Source organism: Strongylocentrotus purpuratus, unplaced genomic scaffold (genome assembly GCF_000002235.5).
Source record: "Strongylocentrotus purpuratus isolate Spur 01 unplaced genomic scaffold, Spur_5.0 spur5_scaffold_11, whole genome shotgun sequence".
NCBI classification, from domain to species: Eukaryota; Metazoa; Echinodermata; class Echinoidea; order Camarodonta; family Strongylocentrotidae; genus Strongylocentrotus; species Strongylocentrotus purpuratus.
In genome coordinates this window covers 18205056-18218584 of record NW_022145596.1, presented here as the reverse complement: position 1 = coordinate 18218584, position 13529 = coordinate 18205056, and the positions used below count along the sequence as shown (strand labels likewise).

Below are 13529 nucleotides of genomic sequence, written 5' to 3'. Positions count from 1 at the left end.
AGGTGGGTGTACATGGGCGGGGTCGGATAAATTTGTTAGAGGGGTAAAAGTCTCATAAAGGGATGACAAGCGACAATGACACCAACAACAACAAAGTCATCAATGTTTCACTGAGAGAGGGACATTAAAGTCAAAAAAATATCAGGGGGGGGGGGGAGGGGAGATGTGTTTTTTTAAAAGAAAATCATCAACCCACCATCTGGTACGCCACTTGCGTTGCTTATGAGAGTGTTATAATAAACAATATTTTCCGCCATATCTGTAAAGCGATTATGTAGAGTTATGTAGAGCTTTATAATTATATCCAGATTATTATTATTGTTACAGCCATGCACTGGCCTTTAGTTTTGTATGAATTAATTGACTTGAAGTCTTTTTACACTAGTTTGGCCGTGAGGGATTACGCCTCCCTGCATGGTCACTGACTAGTGGTTATCTCATGAGCTCTCAATTAACATAAGAAAAAAGGGACCATGGGGTACCAATGGTCACCGCTTAGGCATTGTTTGCTAGATAGCCGAGGGCGCAAGTAGCTATAAGTAGTGCAGTGGGGCTTTAATTGTTGGTCTATGGCATGATGTGGGAGTCATTTTCTTCTTCCAATGGATAATACGTTCGTGTGATAAACTCAAAGATAGCATGTTTAGAGAGAACTTGCAGTCGACCAATAATGTCAGTTTAATTTTCATCATGAAAGCCTGATGAAAAGGTTGACACAAGCATGAAAATCACACTAAGATAGGATACCGGCTCAGGTGCTTGCTAGTAGAATGAGAGCGATGATAGAGAGAGAAATAGAGAGGGTGGGGGAGAGAGAGAGAAAGAAAGAGAGGGAGAGAGAGAGAGAGAGAGAGAGAGAGAGAGAGAGAGGGAGGAGAGAGAGAGAGAGAGAGAGAGAGGGGGGGGGGGGGAGATGGGGGCCGAGGAAGAAAAGTAAAGAGATAGAGCGATGTCATCTACACTTTATTTGGATTTTTTTTAATTGCCCCAAAACAGAATGCTAGATTAACTTGAATATCGGTCGAAACTTTTCAGACGCAGATCCCGAATTTTCCGTATAGGGTGGGGAAAATGCCCCTCCCCATTGAATATGAAATGCCCCCACAACATGAACTTATTGAAAAAATCGCCGGCTACAGTATCCGAAGCGTTCTTGAGCGGAGGTGGCCGGGGTGGAGAGAATGTCATCAGCGTTAAGATGATTTAATGATTTACAACCACCCGTTCAGTATAACAACAGGGTTATTCATAATTTTTGTTCCGTAGATTGTTATCGGAATATAGTCAGAAGAAAATAGAAAGTAATATTATTGAACGGAAGAATGACATACTACCAACCCAAATATGATATGCTGCAAATCAACAATCATTGTAATTTGGCCGTTTAGACATGGATTGTGTTTGAAAAGTGAAAAAGTAGTTCGCAATAATATAAGGGATCTACCATTATACCGCTCGAGAGATAATGACAACACATCTGCTCAACTGCATTGCGATACTAACACAAGGTGGCGCTCGACGACTTTGAGAAACTGTCGTGATAACGGTTAAAAAATCTCTGCGCCAACCATGCCAATCAATTCATTTATTTCTCCTATTCTTTCTTTTCCCTTTTGAGAATTATTTTTTATCATGCTTGATCAAAGTTTAATCTCTCATGAATGCAATATCCAGGGGTAATTCAGGCGTTATTTCGACAGTTTTCATACTAAAGTGTTGAAAAAACAATAATATTCATAGGCTGATACATCCCCCCCCCCCCGTCCGAGGCAGGAGCGTAAAATCCAAGAGGCCAATTAAACCACAAGCAACAAAATGTATGATTAAACCAAAACTTGAATCAAAATTAACCTTCATGAATGAACCAACAAATAAATAAATAAATTATAAGGATGAGTACATAACTAAAATTAGAAAAAATGATAACATATAATAAAGTGAACTAAATAAAAAGTAAAAATAACATAAAATGAACTAAATAAAAAATAAAAATAACATAAAATGAGCTAAAATAAAATAAAGATGAAAATGAAACCTTAAAATGCAATGAAATTGAAAAATAGAATATATAAATTTTAACACGTTAAACAAGAAAAATTATGTATTCATGAGTCATTGGGTTCTCCAAAATATATAGAATGTATAAAAACTATTATTTGCTGTAAAACGCTCAGATAAATACACACATCCAAATGAGCACACGCACACAACGGAGAATGATCCCCTCGCCTCTTTATTCACCACTGTTTATTTTGATGACTAAGCAAAAAAAAAATGGAATATGAATTATTATGACAATGAAAATATTTAGGCGTTACATGTAAATAAACGCATATCGATACGTGCAAATCGTTGAGGGCGCACCATTAAAGTAATACTGCCCTCTGTTGTCCAATTAGAAAATTGTACCCGCGTTCATTCATTGTGTGTGCAAATTATACGATCAACCCCCTTAAATTTTCAGTTTTTTTGCAAGAACTCAAACTACAAATATCATGACCACTGAACACAAGGTAAGATTTATCAGAACAATTCATCCAATTATTGTGCTGTTCTCCATCCTCTTATTATATGATTTTGTCTTGCTGTTGTTTCTTTGAAAGTTGTAGGCGAATTCGGAATGGCGTGTGACAAAAGCTTCAAAATGCCCACATGCATAAACGGCATGAAAGCGCTCTTCACACGGCCAATGCACTGACTTGCTGAACGCACGTAGATTATACTGCACTGCATGCATACTACTAGTAGAAATAGAATGAGAGTGAGAGTGAGCTAATGTTATTGCCGTTAGTGGTGCGTTTACTTGAGAACGAAGGAGAGCAAAAATTAAGAAAATGCACCTTCTTGCACAAGTTGAACTTACATAGTGACGGTGTAGACTAGAAGTCTAGATCTAGTCTGTCTCTGTGATGTGACTTTGCAAACTTCTCAATTCTCAGTCAAGCGGAGAGACAAAAACAGAGACTGAGAGAGAGAGAGAGATATTGCTCAGTCATTGTCAATCTGACTTTGGCAGGATGGAAAGATGAAAGATCCTCCATCATCGCACAAAGAACTTTGCGCATTGAGCGCTGTAGATCTACAGTGAGTTTATTCGCTCTCATTGGCCAATGTGCTCGATTCGCTTTGAATTCAATTGCACGAGGGCCTACGTAACTTAAGCGCAACTTAAGCAGTAGGGGCGCTGGGGCGAGAATAAGGATCGTCTTCATAAACGAGGATCATCTTCGTAAACACGGACCGATGCGTCCTCAAAAATCGTCTGCATTTTTGCAGAGGTCTCATATTTTTTATTGGTGCATTGGCAATGTAAAAAAACAGATTCTGCAATGATTTTCTTGATGCAATTTAGAGGTCTACATTGACTTTGTACAGAGACCTTCAGATTAAGAGCAATAAATCCTTGGGAAGACGGACAACCCATAACAGTAGATGGTGAACTAGGGTTATTTTCCCCCGGGGAATCCATTTTTGGCATCGCCAGCGAGCGGTTCTGTAACATGAAACCCCCAGAGCGTTTATGAGGATATCCTTGTTTATGAGGACGATCCTCATATCTGGGACCAGCGCCCCTACTGTTAAGTTTAATGGCAAAGTCAATACGTAATATTACATGTACGTCACACCACAGAGATTTTGACACGTCCTGCTTCAAACAGGTGACGTACTTCACACATAACTGAAAACTGACGCACAGAGGGCATTGTAATCACATAGAAAAATCAACGAACATCTCAGAATAAATTTCCAGTTTGTACGGTACCTTAAATATGACGATAATGAGAATTGTTCAAACTTTAAAAAAAGTTCAGTGAAATACTTACCCGGTAAGTGAAAAAATCATAACAAATAGAGGGTTTCCGGTTTGACTGAAATATCATAATTTTGGTATCGGAAAAAACAGAAAATAGCAGGCTTGCTCCTCACACAAATATCTTATAGCATTGAGCGAATAGAAAACAAAGGATAGCTTACCTTAAGGGCCCATGTCGGCTAGGCTAGACGCCAACTTAAGAAAATGAGGCTGAGATCAGATGAGTGATCTGCCCATGGCCGCATGATGCACTGATTGTAAGCTAAAGTTCTTTGTGCATCGTCTGATTAGAGACGTTTGTAACGCTGGAACGCATCCCCCCCCCCCTCATGATGCGTTTAGTAGGTTGTTAAATCGTCTATAAAATTTGATAATTTCTCTCTAGCTTGTCTTTTTTATCTTCAGAGTGATGGACATGATAGTTTCCAAAATATCATGAATTAGCGACGAATTGTCTGATATTTCAGTCCTGTTGTGTTTTTTAGACATGAAGTAACAGTCTATGTCTAGTTTATCTATGTCCTTTTGGATTTTTCCGTCATTGAATCAGTCATTGATTGAATTAGAAAGAGACAAGCTGCATTTCAGTGCAAGTACATTATTTCAGTATTTTAGCAGTATGATTTTCATGTTTTTTCATTATAAAAAAAGAAGAAGCAGAGGGACTCAAAAAAGAAAGCAGACGGGGAAGCTAAACATGATTTTTTATTTTATTTGGCCTAATGCCCACCCATCAAAAGCACCAGTGCAATGGTATCATTTCCTGATAGAATAAATCTGTAACTTTATGACGACTAGTGCTGTAGTCAAACGTTTAACCGTCCGGTATCCGACCGCCCATGGCGGATTCCGTTTTCAATTGGACGGTTTCGTTTTCCCGTTTTTTTTTTTTTTTTTTTTTTTTAATATTTTTTTTTTTTTTTTTTTTTTTTTTTTTTTTTTTTTTTTTTTTAAAGTTTCGATTTATGCCCCTCCACCTGGCACTATGCCTGGCAATGTCTCCCAGCTCAGTAATCGGTGTGATGACTTACCACTTGGAAACTAGAACAACACTCCAATTTGTCTGTCATCTTGGTTTGAAAGTAATCTTTGTAATAGATCTCAATATATATTCATCCAAGTTTAACACATGGTGTACCACAAGGTTCTATCCTAGGTCCTCTACTGTTTTTAATTTACTTTAATGATCTTACACATTATTCTAAAACGACATTGTTACTATTATTTCTGACTAGTTCACAAGCACAAATCGGCGCCTTCAGTTAAATCACCTTCCTGCTTTTTCACACGGCCAAAAAAAAAAAAAAAAAAAATTTTTTTTTTTTTTTTTTTTTTTTTTAAATAAATCGTTTAACCGAAAACCGTCCGGTTTTGACAGGCGGTTAAACGGAATTGGAGATATCCGTGATGTTACAGCACTAATGACGACTGTGGGAAAACCCAACATGATTAACACCTGCTGGGCCTACATGTATAACTAAACTTGTTGAGCTGTGTGTCGCAAGATAAGCATCAACCTCTGAGTTGAGGCTGTTAATGGTTGGTGTATTCACTGCTGTCATCGGTAGTTCATTCCAATTGTCAACTACAGGTTGGGTGAAATGACAGTATACTTCTGGATGTTGAGATGTGCAATTGTGCATCCTCCTTGTGCATTGTGGATCCTCATGTTGTGATATCCAGCTCACTTTGGTTTACTGTCGTATGTATGGCTTAGAAGTATCTGGCAAAATTTTCAAGGTTAACTTTCCCCTTTTTTTTAAAGAATCAGAATCAGTCGATTAACCATAATTTTTCTCTTTCTCTTTCTTTTTCACCACCTACAGGAAGTGAAGCCAAGTAATGAACATGTGCAGTTAAAAGTAACTGGTGATGTAAGTATACTTTGATTCTGAGACTGAATAAGATGGGAAATGTCCTTCAACAAAAGAGTTTGAAGTACATTTGTTTTATTTTCCAAATTCTTAGAGATGAATCATGATGATACGGGAGAGATCAAATAGAAAGAATATTACCAATACCAAATTAGATTCTACAACACAAATAGCATTGTATTGGACACATTCAATTACTGTAGGAAAATGCAAAGTTACTAGGGTAGGGATGATTTTACCAGTTGTCAAGTGAACACTACTGGTCGCATGTCAATGGTTGATATCAATAACAACAAAATTTGTTTTATATACACATTTAGAAGACGTATTGGTGTATTGGATCATAATTTAGTTGCTATCATACATTTTCTACGGAAGGATTTATTGTTAACAAATTGTTCATACAAAATGTTTACGTGCACAATGTATGTGACCAGCCTTGACACTTGACAGTGCAAAGATATTTTTGTCTGGGGTTACATGTACATTATCAGTTGTCATGATTTTAATCAAACTTTTATGAGAACTTATAGTATGCCTACTGTTATTATCAAATTCAATCTGCATTGAAACGTTGATGTAAGCATACCATATTTGAAGACATCACAAATGAAATACACAAGTAGTATGATTTCACATTGAAGTATAAGTATACCAACAATTAATGTTTGCAAGTGCATTAGTGAATATGCACTCCATTCAGGTCAGTCACGATAGGATTATGCAGAAAACTTGTTCAGTTCATTTCCCGGCTCAATTAACTGAGTGCAGAGCATTTCACTAATGCAAAAGCTTTAAAACGAGAATTATTAATTTTATATAAAACAGGTCAGAAAAATGAATTAGAGTCAAGATAAAAGTGATCAAAATGCCAAGTGACGCACCGTCAAGCGTAACCAAACAATATAATGCACGCATTCTTGCCCTTGCCATTTGAATCTTAATTTTTATGGTCGGCAATAAACATACACGCATCTCCTCTGCGCATTATCACTCTGAGTCTTGGGTTATCACTTTTTGATGGGAACTTTTTTTTGTACGGTAGGAATGAATGATGCACAGTCACATGGTGTCATTTGACCCATTAGATTGCCTACATCCTAGAACCGGTTTCTAAAATAGATGAATAAATATGATTCTTCCAAGTCTGCACCAAAGTAAGAATGTTGTCTTCTTTTCTTTTTTTCGTAACAGGATGGTTCAACGATAAGCTTCAAGATCAGGCGCAGGACAAAGCTGGCCAAACTCATGGATGCCTACAGGGAAAAGCAGGTATAACTCAAGTCTAATCATGAAATAGTATCAATCAATAGTAAACTGAACCATTTAAAGACCGTCAACACTACTGGGCCAGAAGGGATTAGACCACACAGCGAGGTCACTGACAGGTGGCTATCTCATTAACTCAGCTCTCAACTAACATAAGAAAAAGAGGATTATGGGGGACCAACAGGGACTGATTGGGGAAGTTTTCTATATAGAGGGAGCAAGTAGCTACAAGTAGGACAGCAGGGCTTTAAGATGGAATGCTTGTCGTGAAAGTTGTCTCATTATAACATGCTTTTCTTAAATTTATTCAGTTTATCTAGTAGTGTTAACATTCATTTTGTAATGTAGTTTGATAAGTTAACAATTTAAAAGCCCCTCTGCACCAATTTGGCATGGAGGGATTAGACCTCCCTGCAAGGTCACTGGCAGGTGGTTATCTCATCAAATCAGCTCTCAATTAACATAAGGAAAAGGGCATCATGGGAGATCAATAGGTATCGCTTAGGCATTGTTGGCTGTGTAGAGGGCGCAAGTAGCTATAAGAAGTGCAGTGGGGCTTTAAAAATGCTTGCTTTTTTTTGTTGTCCTCACAACCTGGGAGGGGACCAGCAATATGAGCTAAGAAACTTGGCTTGTGGATAATAATAATGATATTCAGCTTTTATATAGCGCTTAATACATCAATGATGTGTCTAAGCGCTTTACAGATATAATATTTTATAGGATGTAGCATCCTATAGCAGATAATTCCTTGAAGTTCTTATTAATTTATTTAATGGATGTGTAAGTAATGGTTACGGTTCACAGTAATTGTTCATAATTCTCTTGTACAATGTCTTTGGGAAAGTGGCTTTTTCGGCTCGAAACGGTGCAGTGATTTTTGACACTGCAGCTGCAAGATAATGTTTGGAATCGATGTGTGGGACTAGAGAAGTAGTGGTCACAAAAATGCAACAGGGGAAAAAAAATCACCGGATGCATTCAGGCAGCCATAAAGGGATATGGGCAGATTCCATTCACTGAATTATGATAGTAGGGCATTTAGGCATGAGACTGTATGGTCTCTAGTTTTTAGCTAATTAAAAATAATTTATGCTCTCCTGTAAAATGATCAAAGATAACCACAAGATACATGTAGACTAAAAAATGAAACAAAAGTCGACTATAACTGGGCTCTACCTGTCCCCTTCTCATTCTGATATATTGATCTTATTTCCTTTTTTTCAGGGTTTGAGGGGACAGCTCCGTTTCAGATACGACGGACAGCCCGTAAACGAAGATGACACACCGGAGTCTCTCGAGATGGAGGATGAGGACCAGCTGGAGGCATACCAAGAGCAGACTGGTGGAAGGGGGTAGGGTCTGACCCGGCCCTTCTTTGCGTTGAGATGGATGGAGACGGACACTAGTTCCACCAGTTAGACCACAACCTACATGTGCATTTCCACAAGAAGTGCTGTCCAAGAGAGCTCATCACGGTCACTACTATTTAATAGCCCCCAGTAATTATTATGCCTAGGGTATGAAGCTCCCTAGACAATCTACCGAAACACTCCAAGAAATTGCTCCTTATTGAATGCTTCTGATACAGCGTGCCAAGATTTTGGTGCTCTCGACACGTTGGGCCTACCTTGTTCAAGAATTCATCCGGCTTTCAAACTATTGGTTATTTCTTGGCTTACCGTATCTCAAGTCATCTCCTAGGTTCTACGGTGCCAAACTCTCGCTCGGATTGCCAAAAAAAATCTCTTTTGTAAATATATGGACTGTGACCTGGTGGGCATCTTGCCACGTGATAGCAATTGGCAAGAGTGATATCGTACATTGTGTAGCTGCAGGTGTCTAACTCATTGACATGTATTGTACATGTAGGTTGTGGGTATTCCCCCTTTCTTTTTTTGTGTATAAATTTCCTTGCGACAATCTAAAAATCTGTACAATATTATGAATGTTGCACTCCATTTTTTGTCCAGTTACGGTAGCTTTACAATGGTGTTTATGGAAATCACTTTGTATCGTAGGTAAATTGACCAAACAAAATCTGAACATACAATTAACAGCATATATTTTCCATTTTTTGTCATGAAAAGAAAAATATTTTGAGATCGAATAGATGCGATGTATACAACAGCCCTCATTTGATATAGGCTTTTCATTTCTTGTAAAGTCTAGCCCCTCTGCAAGCCAGCTCATTGACAGTTTTGTATTGACTAGTTCTTGATTATATGAGGAGGAAGACATTTAGTGACTAGAATATAATGCTTGCATGCTTGTGTGTATATATTGGGCTACAGATTATCAGTGCACAGACGCATATAACGCGCAATTCCTTTTTATTTAGCGCAATCCTCGAGCATCATCCGTTCTCTTAACTTGTCTGAGAGCTCTTCATTGGCTTTATAAAGGTAGTTTTGAATTATGCAATGCCATGGTTATCCCTAAATCTTAAGTTCATGTAAATGTTTTTTTTTTAAATGTCCACTAGCAATGATAAGCATTCTAATGATAGTATTTACCACTTACATGTACGATGCTGCTGGAATTAGTAACACTAACAGAAAAGTTTCCGATTTCGAGAAATGTATCATTTGCAGTTCTTGCACATTCAGTGGGGGATTTTCTTTTAAATTTTGATGCCATTTTTTGAGCTTCTCCTTTCCCACCCTGTTAAAACTACATGTAAATTGAATTGCGGGCACTAAAAGAGAATGAATTTGTGGGGAAACGGTTTGAATTATGCAGGTATATTCTTGTAATATATTTTGAATCTGTAAGCATGTGTAATCCACAGACATTATTTCTTTCACCCTAATTCATACTTAGTTTCTGTAAAAAGTGTTGATATGCTGCCAGTGGGTAGACTTTTTTTCATTCTTCTTGTTCCTTTTTTTTTAATTTCTTTTTTTTACAAGTGCCATTTGTTAAATGTCTCGTCCAAAGTCTGAAATGATGCTGCTAATTAAATGAATGTAAGATGTCTCTTAAAAAATGAAGAAAAAGTAAATTTGTATTTTTCGGCTGGGGGCTAGAAAATGCCCTTTTTTACATGTAGATGAAACATTTAGGTTCCATTTTCCATCTCTCATCAATGTTTTGACTCATGATTTTGTTTTACAGTCTAAACTCTTATTATTTGGATTTAATGATTATCATGACTGTTGTTTTTGTTGTTAAATGAATAATAGACTTTTGATAATTATTTGCGAGATGAAATAGAGGATTATTTGGCAGCTCGTTTCTTTAATACCTACCTGTAGTTGCACCATTTCCACTTTGTGCTTTTAAAACTCAGACTCTTGTGACTTGGGGACTTTTAAGCGATGCAATATGCCTTGTTGGTTGTTGGGAGAAAGTGGTTTACAAGTTGCCTCAGCAGAGAGGAAGAGGAGATTGCCCGAGGTATCCCTTTTTTATTCTGCTGAGGCAAGATGTGTACACAATGACATTTTTTCTCCAAATTTCTTCGCTTGCAGACGTTGGTACAGGTTCTCAGTCGAGGAGAAAAAACTGGGGCTGCAACATTGACCAACACAAAAACTCCTTTGCCATTGTTAATTGCCAGAAGGAACATGGTCAGGGGGAGGGGAAACTCCTGTACACAGACACAACGTATCTGATAAGGTAGCAACAACTGCAGCACCCCATTTGGGGGAGGGGGGGGGGGGGGACTTCATAGAAGTCACATGAAAATGCATGCATCTTGCTGTTGCTCTTCTCACATTTCATTCTCATAACGTCACTGCTAAGTTTCTCATTTATCATTATTAGTAGTATTTTTTTATAATTTTGTTTTGGTAATCAAAGAAAATGGAACCATGTTTTGATTGAACACGTAGCTTTGTAATATTAATTAGTTTAGACTGTTATTGTTGCATGTCTTAATAAAGTGAATTTCAGTATCTTACCCGGCCGAGTCCAATTGTTATTGATATGAGCACTGGTAAGAAGACTCCTGTAGTGTTGTGAGGCAATGTTTAGACACATAATTTATTCATGATTACGGAAGAGAGAGAGTGGAAGGTAAACGCAAAGGAATTTACAGGACAGGAGAGATAGAGAGGCAGAAAGAGAGATGAACACAGAAAGGGAGAGAGAGAGAGGGAGAAAATAATGATGGTCAGAAGATAACAATTATTATTGTTACGAGCACTGATAAAAAGACTTGAAGTGTTGTAAGGCAATGTTTAGGCACATAATTTATTCATGATTATGGAAGAGATGGAGAGCGGAAGGTAAAGGCGGATGAAGTTACAGGACAGGAGAGTTAGAGAGGCAGAAAGAGAGATGGACACAGAAAGGGAGAGAGAGAGGGAGAAAATAATGATGGTCAGAAGATAACAAGTATTATTGTTACGAGCACTGTTAAAAAGACTTGTAGTGTTGTAAGGCAATGTTTAGGCACATAATTTATTCATGATTACGGAAGAGAGAGAGAGTGGAAGGTAAAGGCAGAGGAAGTTACATGGTAGGAGAGAAAGAGAGATAGACACACAGAAAGAGAGAGAGAGAGAGGGAGAAAGAGAGATATACACACAGAAAGAGGGAGAAAGAGAGATAGACACACAGAAAGAGAGAGAGAGAGAGAGAGGGAGAAAGAGATAGACACACAGAAAGAGGGAGCAAGAGAGATAGACACACAGAAAGGAAGAGTAAGAGAGATAGACACATAGAAAGAGAGAGAGGGAGAAAATCATCGGAAATTAACATGGTAGTGGAGGGAAGCCGGGAATAATTCAAGAACGTTACAAGAGGATAATGGTTGAGACACTAGATTTTACAATTTTCTCCATCTCTAACTTCTGCTCTTGACATGTAAGGTATGAAGGTAGAAATTCTCACAAAATCTAGCGAATTTTACAACAAAATGCTCCGAACCACAGCTGCATGGACATGATTTTTGCCCAACTAATTTGATAAAAAGTTTTCATGTCGACAATCTGAGAAATGGTCAATCAAGATGAGGGAATTCCGGACCGACGGAGCTACCTTCAAATGCGTTGTCTCATGATTCGTAAGTACATACTTATGCGAATTCGTGGTATTGGCCACCCCCCCCCCCCATCCCGCTGCCCCCCCCCTCTTGCAAAGGTCCTAGTTGCTCTCAAATACATCGGATTTACATCATCTTGAATCGAACCGAAAGCTCATTTTATCAGAATTCAGTTGAGGTGTATTACCGAAAAAGCTAATCAGTTTTTTGTTTAATCGTCCATTTTCATTCAGTCCCTAAAAGAATGCTTTTTGCTGCTCTATAAAACGCCAATATGAACACGAAGTACATGAAGACCATGATAAATTGTTCGCACCAGAAGAGCAGTGCAGATCTCCAGGTTAACCCCCCTTCTTCCACAAGTTCAACCTCCACGGTCTCCGCTGTAGTCGTGATCATCAAACTATGTCCCGGAAGCTGACGCTGATGTCGACGCTTTCGTCTGCTCTTCTTATTCGACGACGACGACGACGGCTTGAGTCTTTCCTGTCCCAAGAAGAACAACGTCCTCCAAAAGTTCACCCATGGTCCCCAGTCCTGGTTGCTGGTGAACAATATTGTCATGGTAACAGAGGAGGAGGAGCTAGGAGGAGGTATCAGTGACTTGAAATTCGATGGTGAAAACCCGGGTGAGAAAACCCTGGTTCGCTGTAATGAAGGAGACTAAAGCTGGCGCTGTATCTTCTTAGCCATGGCTAGGCAAGAGAATACCCCCAAGTCCTCATGCAGAAAGCAATTTGACGTCTGTATTTTCAGTCAACTCAGCACCTGCGAAATAGTACGGCATGAAATCAATATCGTACATGTATTTTGAAAGTTTAAATGAACATGTACATTCTTAAAAGTTTATTGCATCTAACTTATTCTAGCCTTGTGATCGATCAAAGTGATTTTGCAAAGTTTTCTGCCTTCCTAGCCCTACATTGATTAACACCAATTAACCGTTTCATTTCTCCAGTGGAATATCGTCTCACTATTTTCACTCCCTCTCCCTCTTTCCATTCTCCCCCGGTCCTGCCTCCCTCCTCGATCCACTTTCCCATCATCTTTTGCCATCAATCCCCTTCTGTCAATGCACTGCTACATTCGTTTTTCTCTTTTAATCTCTATCCCCTAGATCTAGCCCTTTCCCTTTCCCTTGAAGGTATTGAAGGCCCCTGTTAACAATACTCGAAAAATGAAACATTATAATAAATAAAAACAAGTGCTTACCCAGATTTTAAGCTCCAACTGTAGACCATTCAAATTCACACCCAACGTATTAGAAATCTTGAATGAAATAAACGACTGGAAAATTTTCACAAAAGAGAGAAAGAGGCAAAAATGTGATTTGTGGCCATCAAATTTAGCCGCGCATGCAATCACTGACAAAGGGCGCATGAAATAAACGCACCTTTTAAAGCGCGCAATATTATATGCATCACGCAAACATTCGACGTGGTGTTCGCATGACCAATTTTATTCGTTTATTCATTCATTTATTTGGTTTATTTGGTTCATTTATGTGTTTTCATCTCGACGTATTATCTGAACAATTATGTCCTGGGTCTCCTCCCCAGTACTCACCCGAGTGTTGTGATTG

The 13529-nt window shown here is 38.4% G+C and overlaps 1 protein-coding gene across 1 annotated transcript; it reads left to right on the top strand.

Annotated features, from left to right (window-relative positions):
- Positions 1–2384: 2384 nt before the first annotated feature.
- LOC594186 (small ubiquitin-related modifier 3) lies at positions 2385–10861 on the top strand. Its single transcript, XM_030980848.1, has 4 exons — positions 2385–2513; positions 5641–5688; positions 6883–6960; positions 8185–10861. The coding sequence occupies exons 1-4, from the start codon at positions 2496–2498 to the stop codon at positions 8314–8316; spliced, it is 276 nt and encodes a 91-aa protein (XP_030836708.1). The 5' UTR covers positions 2385–2495; the 3' UTR covers positions 8317–10861.
- Positions 10862–13529: the final 2668 nt, after the last annotated feature.